The sequence below is a fragment of the Impatiens glandulifera genome, chromosome 4 (assembly GCF_907164915.1).
Source record: "Impatiens glandulifera chromosome 4, dImpGla2.1, whole genome shotgun sequence".
In the NCBI taxonomy this organism is placed as follows: Eukaryota; Viridiplantae; Streptophyta; class Magnoliopsida; order Ericales; family Balsaminaceae; genus Impatiens; species Impatiens glandulifera.
Genome location: NC_061865.1, coordinates 58,558,886 through 58,573,142, shown reverse-complemented (window position 1 = coordinate 58,573,142; position 14,257 = coordinate 58,558,886). Strand labels below are relative to the sequence as shown.

Genomic DNA, 14,257 nt, shown 5'->3' with positions numbered 1-14,257 from the left:
CTGGCCATTTGATTGGTCTAAAATGGATTGAACATATGGCTCTCCTTAGGGCTTTTGTTTTTATTTATTTATTTAATACCATTTTCTTTTAGTTTTAATCAAAAAATATTATTTTTTTTAAAAACCTTGAAAAACATATTCCTCAAACGAGGCCTAAAAGCATCTTTTAAGAGCTGCTCCAATCGAGAAGTTTTTTGGGTCTTGACTAAATGGGCCTTGACTAAATGGGCCTAGAGTTGGACCTGTTTAATAGTGAGAAATAGTCTAAAGGGTTGGGCCTTGACTAAATGGGCCTCACTTCTTGGAAGGATTATTATCCTTTGTTATGGGCTACTGTTTCTTTAATTACTTGTTAAATTTCTTTGTGATTTATAATTATTTAAATTTAAAGGCTTATTTGATCTTAAATTATTTGAATAGTCAAATGAATTGATGAATTATTTGCATATAATTTTAACAATAATCCGTTTAAAGTTAAAAGGACCATTTTATCCTTATTTACATGACCAAATAAATAATGCATAGCAAATATAATTTTCATTTTTTTAATATTATAATGATATTCGATCATACTTATTTAAATAACTCAATTAAAAAAAACATTATCTTCATTTCTCACACTACTCTATTTTAACTAAAATATATCTTATTTTTATTTTATTATTATTATATATTAATACTTTTATAAGTATTTTTATCAGAAAAATAAAATCAACATTAAAAAGAGTATACTTCTCATTCAAGAATCAACCCTAACCGTCCTATTGTTAGCAAGGGTATCTAACACTTTTTTTGAACTTAGAGTTGACCAAGAACTACATTAAAAAAACATACTTTAAATACAATTAGAGAACACATTTCTCTATACAATTTTTTTTTCTCTTACTTTACAAAGGTTCTTGAGTAAGAAGTTATTTTATTTATGATATTTCTCATGATTTTTTGAAGCATATTGAGGGGTCTCATTTTTTTCCATAAATTAGATGAATTGATAGTGTATATTGGTTGGTATCTCATCATATTTAACTAAATTAAATCACAAAAATTACATGTATAATTAGTTTTCATACCCTTTAATTGTGTTAGTTATATTTTTCTTGAGTCATTGATAATATTATTTTTCAGGACTAATCCATAAATTCGAGTTAAGGAGTAATGTTATATTTTTACTGTATAATCAGATGAGTTTCATCCCATATGTCTCTGATTTTAGATCATATATGTCTCTGATTTTTACTGTATAACCATATATATATATTGATAATCATATATTTTTACTGTATAATCCTAGATATGTCTCTGATTTTAGATCATATACGTGGATGATAAATATCACTTGACATAACATTTTTTTTATGTTGTTTATCTTCTAACAGATAAAGTGACATAACATTTTTTTTATGTTGTTTATCTTCTAACAGATAAAGAGTGCATTGCATTCGAAACAGTTTATTCCGTTTGTTTTACTTCATTATTTATCATGAAATTTAAACGAGTTCATTTCTAAAAAATCTTATAAATTGTTAAATATTTTTTTATTAATTTTCAGCTATGATTGAATTATATCAAATTCAGGTAGGTTTGAGAAATATTTGGGAGGTGAAGAAGATATATACTATTGTATTTTATTAAGGGAGCTGTAACAGATTCCCCATTATGTATGGGAATAATGAATAAACAATTCTCTTATAGACATTTATGCTGATTTTAATCTTCAATTATTGTCAATGGCTGCATATGATCATGATCAAAAATCACATGCACTTAATATATATAATCCAAGGGTGGGCCGACTTTAGATTTTTTCCTTTTAATCTAAGTCAACTAATAACAGAATCCATCACATCAGATTCATTTTCAACCCTTGGATTCAAATCCAATGGATGGGAACTAGGTCCTATTGCAATCATGTTGGTCTTGATTACATGTTAGTACTAAGTCTTATTGTTTATCTTTGATGAACACTTCTATAAATAGACATACAAAGATCATCATAATATAAGATTTAAACCAATTTTGTAATGGCTTTCCTTTTGATCCCTCTTTTGACAGCAATAATGTTTTTGGTTATGTCGATATTATCGGTGAAGAATAAGAAGATGAATAATCTTATGAATAAGAAGAAGAGATTGTTGCCTCCCGGTGAATTAGGGTTGCCATGGATTGGAGAAACACTTGATTTTTATCGAGCGCAAAAAAAGAATAAGATTTTAGAAGAATTCATACAACCGAGGATTGACAAGTACGGGAAGATCTTCAAGACGAGAATAATGGGATCACCAACGGTGGTAGTGAATGGAGCCGATGCCAACCGGTTCTTCCTCTCGAACGAGTTTAAATTAGTGGTGAGTGCTTGGCCGTCTTCGTCTGTTCAATTAATGGGTAAAAACTCTATTATGGAAAAACAAGGAGAATCTCACCGTTTCATTCGTGGGATCATTTCATCGAGCCTAAATCCTAACGGGTTGGAGTCGATTGTGCCCAAGATATGCAAATTGGTTCAATCTCATTTGGATAAGCATTGGGACGGACAAGAAAGTGTTCGGCTTTACGACATGACAAAGACTTTAACGTTAGTTATAGTCTTCGAATGCTTGTTCGGTGTGGATGAAGTCGAACCAACATCGACTTTGGCTAACTTTGAGAAAGTGTTGGAAGGAGTTTTCGCCACTCCAATTGATTTTCCAGGGTCGAGATTCTCAAGAGCGAAGAAAGCTAGGGTAGAGATAGGAAATGCGATACTTAAAATTGTAAGAGAGAAAAAGGAAGAGATGAACAGCCAAGATGAATCATCATTAGGAGGAGAAGATCAAACATTGATATGGCGGTTGGTGACAGCGTTAAGGCGAGAAGAGATGAGCGAGGAAGAGGTAGTGGATAATATGATACTTTTGGTGTACGCAGCCCACGATACGACTTCTTTCGCCATTGCAATGACGTTTAAGATGCTTTCTCTCCATCCACACTCTTATGCCCAACTCCTTCAAGGTATGTAACCTGGTTATTTGAATTCAATCAAAAGATCAAAATACCTCTATTTATGCTATAAAAGGGTAAATTTTGCCATACATAGAACACAATGATATAATGAGAAGCAAGAAAGACAATGAAAGGCTATTAACCTTTGAAGACACAAAGAAACTAAAGTACACATGGCAAGTTGCTAGAGAAAGCATGCGTCTTTTTCCTCCCATCTTCGGCTCCTTTCGCAAAGCCATTACCGACATCGACTATCAAGGTTTCACCATTCCTAAGGGATGGAAGGTAATTCTAAATGTTTTGTTCGATAAGTTACTCTTTCTAATGAAAGACAGCTTCTTGAAACAAATTCCTATAATGCAGGTATTATGGACAACGTATGGAACACACAACAATGAAGAATATTTCAAGGACCCGCAAACATTTGACCCTAGCCGATTTGACGAGACATCCTCACCGTCGATCCAACCCTACGTGTTTATACCTTTTGGAGGTGGTCCCCGGTTATGCGCGGGGTATCAGTTAGCAAAGCTGAACATCCTTGTTTTTGTACATTATGTCGTGACTCGCTACAATTGGTCTATGATGAAACCGGATGAGCCCATTGCAATGGATCCTCTACCATTCCCATCTTATGGAATGCCCATTAGAATTTCACCCAAATAGTCATTATTATTAGGAAGGGAGATCAACAAGAATTTGCATCATTTATATGGTTTCTTTTGTTCATTTTATTAAACATAGTTACATTGTATTTATAATTTCTAGTAAATCAGCATGTTTGTACTAATTTCAATAACCAAACAATTAGTGGTACATATCATTCAAAACCTAAACTAAAACTACAAAACACACTCTATTATATAACCTGGTTTTCAATAACCTACATCAATAAGTTTATATAGAAATATTACCAGTTGGTTATTCAAAACACCCTCTATATAAAAACTAAATAAAATCATCGATATTTCAATAACCTACATCAATAAGTTTATATAGAAATATTAACAGTTGGTTATTCAAAACACCCTATATCAAACAAGGCCCGGACTATATCAAGTTGATAATTTGAAACTACGAGAACGACAATATAATGTTTTGCCCTTTCTATAACCTAAATCAAACAGGGTTATTCAAATAACATCAGATCAAACAAGGCACAAGAGAGATTTAATGGTTTGCCTATTTTATTAAGTTTTGTGATGATTCAATTTCATCACAGGAGAGCATAGAGACATGTATTAAAATCCCAGACAGACCAAAATAAACAACAATCAAAAGTTTGAAACATAACAAAACATCCCCTAGTGTACCCCATTATCAGGAGAGAGTTTGCTATAAAATAAATACTTGAAACATCATATTTCAGCAATTAAGCAAAACCATTATTTGACACGCAGATCGAGAAAAATCATACTGGTTCGGATAATTCGATGCTGATGATCTTTCACTTAAGGCAAACTGCGTTGATAAAGGGGCAATGCTCCCAGAGCTTCTCGTTCTGCACTCTCTCTCTTCACCTGAAAACATTTTTCACCACTTTATTTTCAGACAAAAATATAAATAAATAGTTACCATGGCATGGAGTTGAAATTATAGAAAGTAAACAGAAACTTACAAGGGCCAACATCTCTTGAAGATAACCCCTGAATGGGGTTTGTTGAGCCTGTGAAAAAGTAAAAAACACTAGTTAGAACTCAAAAAAATATTTTCCAGACCTAAATTAACTTCTTGTATAGACAGATATCAACTGCAGGCCTAAAACACATAGTTGAAAAAATGGGGTAGTAGTTGTATTGTCAACCCATATAATGCAGCCATAGCTTCACTTTAGGTGAAAACAATAGCTAATTTTAGTAGAAAGGGCTCCAATTGTATGACCAAGACTGATACATCCTCTTATCTAATGAAAGCTATTAGATGAAACCAAGACAAGGGCCCAAATGAAAGCAAGATTGATACATCTTCTTATCTATAATGAAAGCAAGATTGATACATCCTCTTATCTAATTAAAGCAATAAGATGAAAACACGACAAGGGCCCAAATGAAAGCAAGATTGATACATCTTCTTCTTATCTAATGAAAGCAAGATTGATACATCCTCTTATGTCTTCCTAGAACATTCAAAATTAATTGATCTACAAATGATCCCATATGGATTAGAAATCTGGCATAAATGGTTTCCCAAATGACATAGCAGACTTAATGAAGTTCTATGAGATAGCAATATACAATTGCTTGTTAATTTAACTTAAATTTGAGAAATGATGTGGACGATGTTGAAATATTGAAGCTTTAATTTGAATTTTTCGTAAGCAGTTGCTCCATTCCTGAGAAATGGAGTCATACCAAAAGGGTTAATCTTCATTAGTATGTTTTTTCGCCTTTATATGAAACCACAACAATCAATCCTAGCACAAAATTAGCTGAATGCAAAGATATGTTGATTAATTTCAAGCAATGATTCTTATTCTTTACCTTTCCAATGTATCTTCTAGGTTAATAACAAAAACAAAAAAAACTAAAAACATGAGAAATGAGGTCATAAGAAGATAAGCACACCTGCAAGGACGGAGGAAGGTAGTCGTGCTTCATGGAAAGGTCCATGGCTCGCAAGAGACGCTGGTTCCTAGCGTCAACAATTTCACGTGGGAGGCGATTAAGGGCTTCCTTCACGTCGAGATCAAAATAAGGATCAAACAAATCATCGTATCGGAGGCCTTAACACAAACAAGAGAATCAATCAGATCAGAACAAACAAGATCTCGAAAATATCTACAGCATACAGATAGGTTTCAAGATCCAATTTGGCAAAATGGAAACAAAAAACACAGAATCAAACGATTTGTGTATCATAAGTTATCATCGCATTCTAATTAACAACAGAAAATATATAAGAGATCATAGAATAACCGTAATTGCGAAGACGGCGAGAAACGGATTTCTTGTGCATGGCTGCGAGAGGGTTCTTCTTTGGGTCGATAAACCATTTCACTAGCGCTGCCATGGCTTAGCTTCACTGCAAATCTGTCGCCGGATACTTGATATACCTCTCTCTCTTTCTCTCTCTGGTAAGATCTGGTCTTCCCCTCAAATGAGAAGAATCGCGAAATCCCCAAAAATAGAGAAATTAGGGTTACGGAGAACGAACCAATTAGGCCCAGTTTGTTTTTCTGATCTTTTTAATATATATAAATAAAGTTATTTTGATTTTAATGTTAGTTTTTATTATTTATACATTAATTTTAGGCTCAATTGTAATTCGTTTTAACTGCTCGAGAACCTTTTCTTTTTATTATTTAGAAGGTTTGGTTCGTAACTTTTTTTAATCCGACTAATAACCTCAAACATATCCCCTTTTCTAATTTATCAACAACAAGAATTGAATATTCTTATACTTTTTAGAGATTTTGAGTTCGATTTTGTCATGGCTTAAATCAAGATCTTGGGAAAGCTAGTAATATCACAATTTAGGCTAAAAAAGAGGATAGGGCCGAGCTATTGAGAACTTTGAATTATGTTATATGGAGCTTGAACTATACAATTTTAGTTTTTTAAAGTTTTATCATAAACGTATTTCTTATTTTAACGTAGTATTTTATTTTTTCTTAACTAATTAACCACGTTTCTGAAAATATAAGAATTATCTTTTTCATCGATTTTTAATTATTCTCCCATTACACATTTTTAATACATTCAAACCATATTGGACATTTTAAACACGTATATTTTGAAAAATACTTAATTAAAAACATTAATAAGTCAAAATTGATAATATGTGCACAAAGTCATGCCATTTTCAATTTCTATAAAAATAAATACAAATCTATATCTCTTCAGATCTTCTCAATTTTTTTCTAAAATTACATATTTTCTTAATCACTCAACAAATTAAATGAGTAAATTTCGTTTAAAACGTATTCAAATATCATTTTTTTTATCAACTTAATAAATTAATGAAAAAAAAATACTTCAAAATAACTAAATTGATTGATAGTTCCATAAATACACTCACAATACAAAGTTGGAGAAAATGACCCATGAATATAAATTAAAAAAATTATAATAAATTTATATATGTAATTTTATCAACAATAATTTTTTTTATATATAATAATAATAAATAAATTGGAAATTTGATTGAATAATTCTAAAGATGCTCTTCTTTCAATTTTTTTTTATCAAACGCATCAAATTAAATGTGCTTTGACATTTTTTTTTATTTTTACAAAAATGCCTCCGTTGCGAAAAGTCTATAATCGCGAGACGCAACCGACATTCGAGAGACGCAATTTTTTTAAATTTTAAAAAGATATTGCATGCGTCTCGAGAATGTAAACTTTTCACAAAATATTATCGACTTTTCACGTGACATCCGGTACGATTGCGTCTTACAACTGAAACAATTTTCGTAAAAAAAAAAAAATATAAAGACTACCTTAAAAAAAAAAAAAAAACCTGAATAAGATCATTTTTAAGACTATCTCGTCAAATTTGCCCGAAATAAACGTACAATTCAAATCTATTATCCAATTGAGTGATGATTAGAAAGAGAACCAGTGAAAAAATCTCCCAAATTCACCATCATTCAAATCTATGGCGAAACTGCACAAACCTCCGAAATCTGAAACAAGCTCATGCTCTAATGATCATCAATGGCTTAAACTCCAATCCTTCTACTCTCAGAGAATTCATATACGCATCCTCTGTAGCAATTCCTTCCGCAATAAACTATGCCCACCAAGTGTTCGCTCATATTCCAGAACCAGATCTCTTCACATGGAACACACTAATAAGAGGCTCCGCACAGAGTTTCAATCCATCACTAGCCATCAATGTATACTCCCAAATGGAAAAACGCAACATTCGACCTGATAATTACACATTCCCCTTCGTCCTCAAAGCCTGCACTAAGCTTTCTTGGGTCAATATTGGTTCTGTAATTCATGGAAAAGTAGTGAAATTTGGGTTTGAATCGAACACTTACGCAAGAAACACGCTTATATATTTCCATTCTAATTGTGGGTACATAGAGATTGCTAGAAAACTATTTGATGATTCCGCGAAGAAGGAGATTGTTCCTTGGTCTGCTTTAACTTCTGGTTATGCTAAAAGAGGGCAATTGGATATTGCACGTCAGCTGTTTGATAAAATGCCTATAAAAGATATGATTTCTTGGAATGTTATGATTAGTGGGTATGTTAAGCAAGGAGATATGAAGAATGCTGAGAACCTTTTTAATATGGTTCCTGAAAAAGATGTGATAACATGGAATGTGATGATTTCGGGTTATGTTCTTAATGGCTTACACAAACAAGCTTTAGAGATATTCGACGAGATGATAAGAGTTGGAGAACGACCGGATGAAGTAACCATGATAAGCCTTCTCGCGGCATGTTCTGAATTGGGAGCATTGGATGTTGGCGAGAAGATTCATCGTTTTTTATCGGAAACAAATGGTCATGATTTGAGTGTTTCGTCGGGGAATGCCCTCATAGACATGTACGCGAAATGTGGTAGCATTGAGAAATCTCTTCAAGTTTTTCGATCGATAAGAGAAAAAGATGTTACTACATGGAACTCGATTATAGTTGGCACAGCCTTTCACGGGCACTCGGAGAAATCAATTAACATATTCGAGGAAATGCTTAACACAACGAGAATTAAACCAAATGAGATTACATTCATAGGTGTTCTAATCGCTTGTAGTCATTCAGGTAAAATAAAAGAAGGCTACTCGTATTTTGACATGATGAGGATCAAGTACGATATGGAACCTAACATAAGACATTACGGTTGCATGGTGGATATGTTGGGTCGAGCCGGGCTTCTTGATGACGCGTATGGTTTCGTAATGAGAATGGATATGAAGGCTAACGCGATCATATGGAGGACTTTACTCGGGGCTTGTAGGGTTCACGGGAATATCGAGCTTGGGAAGATCGCGAATGAGCGATTGATGGAAATGAGACGTGATCATAGCGGCGATTATGTATTGATGTCGAATATTTATGCTTTGAAAGGAGAATGGAATGGTGCTGAGAAAGTTAGAGAATTGATGGATAATAGTGGAGTGAAGAAAATAGTTGCCAATAGTAGTCATGTTGATGAAGATCAAAAGGTGTTCATGGAATTCTTATTTGAATCTGATTTAACAAAGGTTTAAAATGAAGGAAAAAAATGGGTAATGATCCTTTTCTTAATAATATTTTTTTTGTTGAATATATTATTGCAAATTAATATTAATGAATATAGATGATTATTGTCCATAGAGGATTCAAGTTTCTCATTAATTCTTCTATCCAGATTCCAAATGTATTGTTTAGAAACACAACATAACAAAATATTTTAAATTTATTTGATTTTTTTTTGTTAAAGTATATAATTATATAATATAATGTTTTGTGTCTGAAATTCATTTGTTATATGTTTTTCTGAGATTTTTTTTGGATTTAACCCTTTTTTATTATTTATTTTATTAATTACTATCATTCTAATCATAGATTTTATTTTTTTATCTTTCCTAACTTCTATCAATTTTCTTTTTTAAATCCCACAAAATCAAAATAAAAAAGGTTTAAGTCTTTCCCAACAAAGTCAATAATGGTAGGAAAGATACACAATTTATCATCTGATACTTATTTTTTTGAATTACTTTGTAATTTCAGAACAAATTAATTAAGTAAACTTTAACTCAATGATATATGATATAGTTAAAAGGTATAAAACAACTTTATTCTCATAAATTAATCAAATCATGACACTTCAATGAAATTCGATGAACTTTATGAAAATTGACGAAAACTCGTGATATTTAATCTCTTAAAAATCACTTTTATCACTTAAACTACTTAGTTTATAAAAGATATACTCACGTTTGTCTTAGAAAATCGTCAATAATTGTAGTGGAATAATGTTTACTTCCATTTTTTAACATGGATTTAGAGGTTATCAACTCCAATACATCTTTGCTTTAGGGTTTACTCCCCAAAACCACATTTTGTTGGCTACTGTCAATGTCTGTCTTTGCATAGTTATGCTCTTTTTCATTTCTTTACAAAGGATTGTCTCCAAGATTGAAAGATTGATGGCTTGAAACATGTAGAATTGAACTGAATAAACTTGAATGAAGTCATGTAAGATTGAAAGATTGATGGTTTGATAGATCATACAGTCAGCCAGTAAGTAATTAACAACAACCCTATAATTATATATATATATGTTAACAAGAACCTATTATCAATCCTACATTTTTGGGAGTTTCAAAAGTAACAAGAAAGAACCTAACCAATAGTTAAGTATGAAATCTCTCTGTCTGGTTCAAGCCCATCTTCTTACTTCCTTCCTTCTTGAATCCCTGTTGTAGTGTTCTTCAATATCTGCAAATTTAACCCAGAAATCAAATTTCCAAACAGAAAACAATAAATCTACAGATGGGTAGGACTTGATTACATGTCTAAGCATCTGATTCTCATTCAACAAAGTAGATGATCTCTCCTCCAATTCAGAGTTCTTCTTCTCAAGCTCCTTAACCCTAACTTCTAACTCAGTTAAATACACCTTCTTCCTTTCCCTTGCTTGTTGAGCAGAAACCCTATTCCTCAACAATCTTTTCAACACAACACAACCCAATTCAAATCAAACCAAATCAAACCAAACCCATCAAACAAAACTCAAATTGGGATCGGATCAGTTCTTACCTCTTGAGCCGTTTGTTCTCTTTCTCTGCAGGACTTCTTCCTCTCTTCCTAGACCCTTCAGAAGTTGAATGAACCCTTTCCGGACCAGACACTGAAGTTATCTCTCGACCCGATCCTGAAGTTCCGCATATTTCTCTTCCTCCGATTTCCGGCACTCTTCTGATCTCTTCATCACTCTCCATACCTGAAAACCCAAACCCAGAATGGATTCATCAAATTGGAAAAGAAAGTCTAAGAATTTCAGTCATACCTTCTTTGATTTGAAGAGCGGAGCTAGATGATCTTTCACTGCTTGAAGGCATAGAGTTTGCAGCAACGGAACTCGTTGCCTGGTCTGCCATTTTTCTTTAGCCTTTCAGAGATAGAAAGAAGAAGAAGAAGAAGAAGAAGAAGAAGAAAAGAGCGGGATATTATTAATGTAACGCCGTGTACGAACGAAGTCTGCCGGCGCAATCGGAGATCTTGAACCAGAGGATTCAGATTAATCGGAGAGACGAAATTTGAGAATCGTGGAGATTTCTAGACCATGATAATCTTAGTCAATCAAAGGCTTTAAGGTATTCAATCGTGGAGAAATATTGATCGTCCGATTCAAAACATCATCATCTGGCGGATACTGAACCCTTTTAGGACAAGTATCAAGTTTCCTCGATTTCCGTGAAAACTAATTAGGATTTTTTAATACATTATTTCCCTCTAATTAAAATATATTTTATTTTAAAAATATAATAAAAAATACTGACTTTTTTTCAAAATTATTTTCTATCGTGATTTTTTAAAAATAATTAATTAAGAAATCTTAGACCAAATAATATCATGTTTAAACAATTCAATTGACTATACATCAAAGATCATTCCTAGTTAAATAACTAGGCTTATTAAATATCTCTTAAATAATATATAAAAATTATTCTAATAATTTTATTAGTATAATTTTTTTTTTTGATAAAATATTTAAAATAGTATTAATATATAATGACAACTTCAAATACTTACTTTCTATTTCTTATTTATAATTAAAATTTGGACTTATTTTAAATAAAACAAAATTAATAAAAATGACAAATTAAATAAGTTTTGATTAATAAATTATTCTTTTACGTTTTTCAATGATTCAAAAATACTTTTATTATCATAAATCATTGATTAATAACTATAAATCTTATTATTTAATTTTATTAATTTAAGAATTTGTTGTACATTACAATGGATAAGATACTTTGTTTTCTTAAAAAATTTGATAGAAATTTTTTTTCTACCAATTTCAAATTTAGTACTATATATTCCGTCATTTGCTTAATCAACAACTTAAGATTGTTCAACCTTAAAAGGAAATGAGTTATATTTAAGTTCGATTTTTATCGAATTGTGGTGGCTATTAGTGTCCATGATACATTATATTTGATATTGTTAGAGAATGCCCATCATTTGCAATTTTTATTTATTGTGATTCTGGACCCGCCTTTAAAATGATCTGAATTTTATTTTTAATAAATATATTTTTTTAAATAATATTTTTATCAATTAGATGATTTGGTCCCTAAACCCTAGATTATGTCATTATTAAGCTAGTTTCTAAATGTAAAAATGCAATCAAAATAAAATTCTTACTGAATTAAATTAGTGATGTATAATATTATGGAGACTTATAAAATATTTAAACTTAACTTAAAATGGTTTCCATTCAAATAATTTTAAATTTAATGAAAAATTTAGAAACATATACTTTTTTATCTGTTATGAACAATTTTATTATTATTTTACCTTTGCATCAATAAAATTATCTTAAAGGATTTTTATTAAAAGAAATAAAAGAAAGATAAAAGGTTAATATTTTTTTTACAAAATATATATTTATTTATAAAATCTTTATATATATATTTTAAATCATTCATGTATATTAAAAATGATAAAATTTCGTTTAAGCATATATATATATATATATATAAATTAAAAGTTTGTCAAGAAAATAATTTTTTTTAATAAAAAAATATTATGTTATAAAAAAAAAATATTTTTTATTAACTTTTTTTCACAAATTTTTATATCTGCTTTACTTTTACTTTAAAATTGATATTTATCTGTTAGTGAACTTTATTAGTTTTGACAAAATATTATTTTTAAAAAACATTTATTATTTTTTAAATAGATAAAAATAAAAAATAATTAATACAACTCATTTATTCTCTTTCACTTTATAAATTTGATACAAAAAAAGATTTGATAGTATATATATATATGTACTGGATGTAACTGAATTTCATTTGTAGGGGAAGTATGAAAATGGAGGAAGTTGATCACTTAGTTCATGAGAGAAAGAAGGCTCAGTTCGATGTGGACTCTATGAAGATCGTCTGGGCAGGATCTCGCCATGCATTCGAAGTCAATGATCGCATATCGAAACTCGTTGCCAATGATCCTGTAATCTCTCTTTTTCTACTTCATTTTCTGTTTATGTTAAGTTTACTAGCACATTTTTGCAATCAGTTGGATTTTGAGTGATCAGTTTCTAGTATTAAATGTATGCAAGTCATAGATTTTTGATGAACTTACTAGCACATTCTCTATGTTTAAATCCATACTTCAATCAAGTTTGAGAACAGTATCATTGTTAAACGAGTTTAGTAGAGAAACAAAGAGAAAAGATTGACAAAAGAACAAAGGCCAGAGAGGAAATTTGATTATTACTTTCCTTTTGTTGTTTTGTTTCTATATGAAACATCATCGTACTTTAGGTGTTCAGCAAGGACAATAAAGCAGCTCTAGGAAGGAAGGAGTTGTTTAAAAACACTCTCAGGAAAGCTGCATATGGATGGAAAATGATTGAGGAGCTTCATCTTACTGGTATACTGTCTTTCTAACACGATTATCAAGCTGCGGTTTGTATTTTATAACAGTTATGTTTTTATCATTGCAGAAGAAGAGGCATCGAGATTGAGATACTTTGTGGATGAACGTCAATATACTGAACTTCATTGGGTATATTTTTGTTTAACTAGTTTCTATCTTTAACTTCTTCAAAATGCTTGAAAAGAAGTCATTTAACTGCATCTCATCTTTTTCTTTTTTTATTGTAGGATTTGTTTGTGCCTGCGATTAAAGGACAGTGCACTGAAGAACAACAAAAGAAATGGTTACCTTTGGCAAATACAATGCAAATCATTGGCTGTTACGCGCAGACTGAGCTTGGTCATGGTTCAAATGTTCAAGGTCTTGAAACCACTGCAACATTTGATCCCCAAACTGACGAGTTTGTTATTCATAGTCCAACTCTTACTTCAAGCAAAGTGAGTGTGTTCCTTCAATCTTTCCTTGGATGCTTATAGATCTGTTATAATGTTTATGCAGTACATACTTAGCCTAAAGTTTTTTTACCTTTCTTTGATTCTTATGTGGTTGTTTTGGGTAGTGGTGGCCTGGTGGACTGGGCAAAGTGTCAACTCATGCTCTAGTTTATGCACGTCTGATTACATTGGGTCATGATTATGGAGTGCATGGTAACTGTCACATTCCTTTTTGAACCAATGGCCATAAATAATTATATCATTATCCAATGGCTCTTAAACTCTATTACAG

General features: G+C 31.2%; 5 protein-coding genes across 5 annotated transcripts; 3 read left to right on the top strand and 2 right to left on the bottom strand.

The window, feature by feature from the left end:
- The first annotated feature begins 2,021 nt into the window (after positions 1–2,021).
- On the top strand, positions 2,022–3,679 carry LOC124935544 (taxadiene 5-alpha hydroxylase). The gene is made up of 3 exons (XM_047475973.1): positions 2,022–2,988; positions 3,074–3,264; positions 3,343–3,679. Exons 1-3 carry the CDS (start codon positions 2,022–2,024, stop codon positions 3,643–3,645), a joined length of 1,461 nt encoding a protein of 486 aa, XP_047331929.1. The 3' UTR covers positions 3,646–3,679.
- A 464-nt stretch (positions 3,680–4,143) lies between these two features.
- On the bottom strand, positions 4,144–6,117 carry LOC124936927 (cytochrome b-c1 complex subunit 7-like). The gene is made up of 4 exons (XM_047477457.1): positions 5,895–6,117; positions 5,544–5,701; positions 4,598–4,645; positions 4,144–4,499 (listed from the first exon to the last, which is right to left on the bottom strand). Exons 1-4 carry the CDS (start codon positions 5,986–5,988, stop codon positions 4,431–4,433), a joined length of 369 nt encoding a protein of 122 aa, XP_047333413.1. The 5' UTR covers positions 5,989–6,117; the 3' UTR covers positions 4,144–4,430.
- Positions 6,118–7,509: 1,392 nt separating this feature from the next.
- Positions 7,510–9,207, top strand: LOC124935949 (pentatricopeptide repeat-containing protein At5g15300-like). Its single transcript, XM_047476393.1, has one exon. The coding sequence runs from the start codon at positions 7,522–7,524 to the stop codon at positions 9,145–9,147; it is 1,626 nt and encodes a 541-aa protein (XP_047332349.1). The 5' UTR covers positions 7,510–7,521; the 3' UTR covers positions 9,148–9,207.
- An 872-nt stretch (positions 9,208–10,079) lies between these two features.
- On the bottom strand, positions 10,080–11,156 carry LOC124936152 (transcription factor HY5-like). Its single transcript, XM_047476618.1, has 4 exons — positions 10,932–11,156; positions 10,682–10,865; positions 10,434–10,590; positions 10,080–10,360 (listed from the first exon to the last, which is right to left on the bottom strand). The coding sequence occupies exons 1-4, from the start codon at positions 11,020–11,022 to the stop codon at positions 10,316–10,318; spliced, it is 477 nt and encodes a 158-aa protein (XP_047332574.1). The 5' UTR covers positions 11,023–11,156; the 3' UTR covers positions 10,080–10,315.
- A 1,808-nt stretch (positions 11,157–12,964) lies between these two features.
- On the top strand, positions 12,965–13,693 carry LOC124935543 (peroxisomal acyl-coenzyme A oxidase 1-like). The gene is made up of 3 exons (XM_047475972.1): positions 12,965–13,102; positions 13,417–13,525; positions 13,599–13,693. Exons 1-3 carry the CDS (start codon positions 12,965–12,967, stop codon positions 13,691–13,693), a joined length of 342 nt encoding a protein of 113 aa, XP_047331928.1.
- The last annotated feature ends 564 nt before the right edge of the window (positions 13,694–14,257 follow it).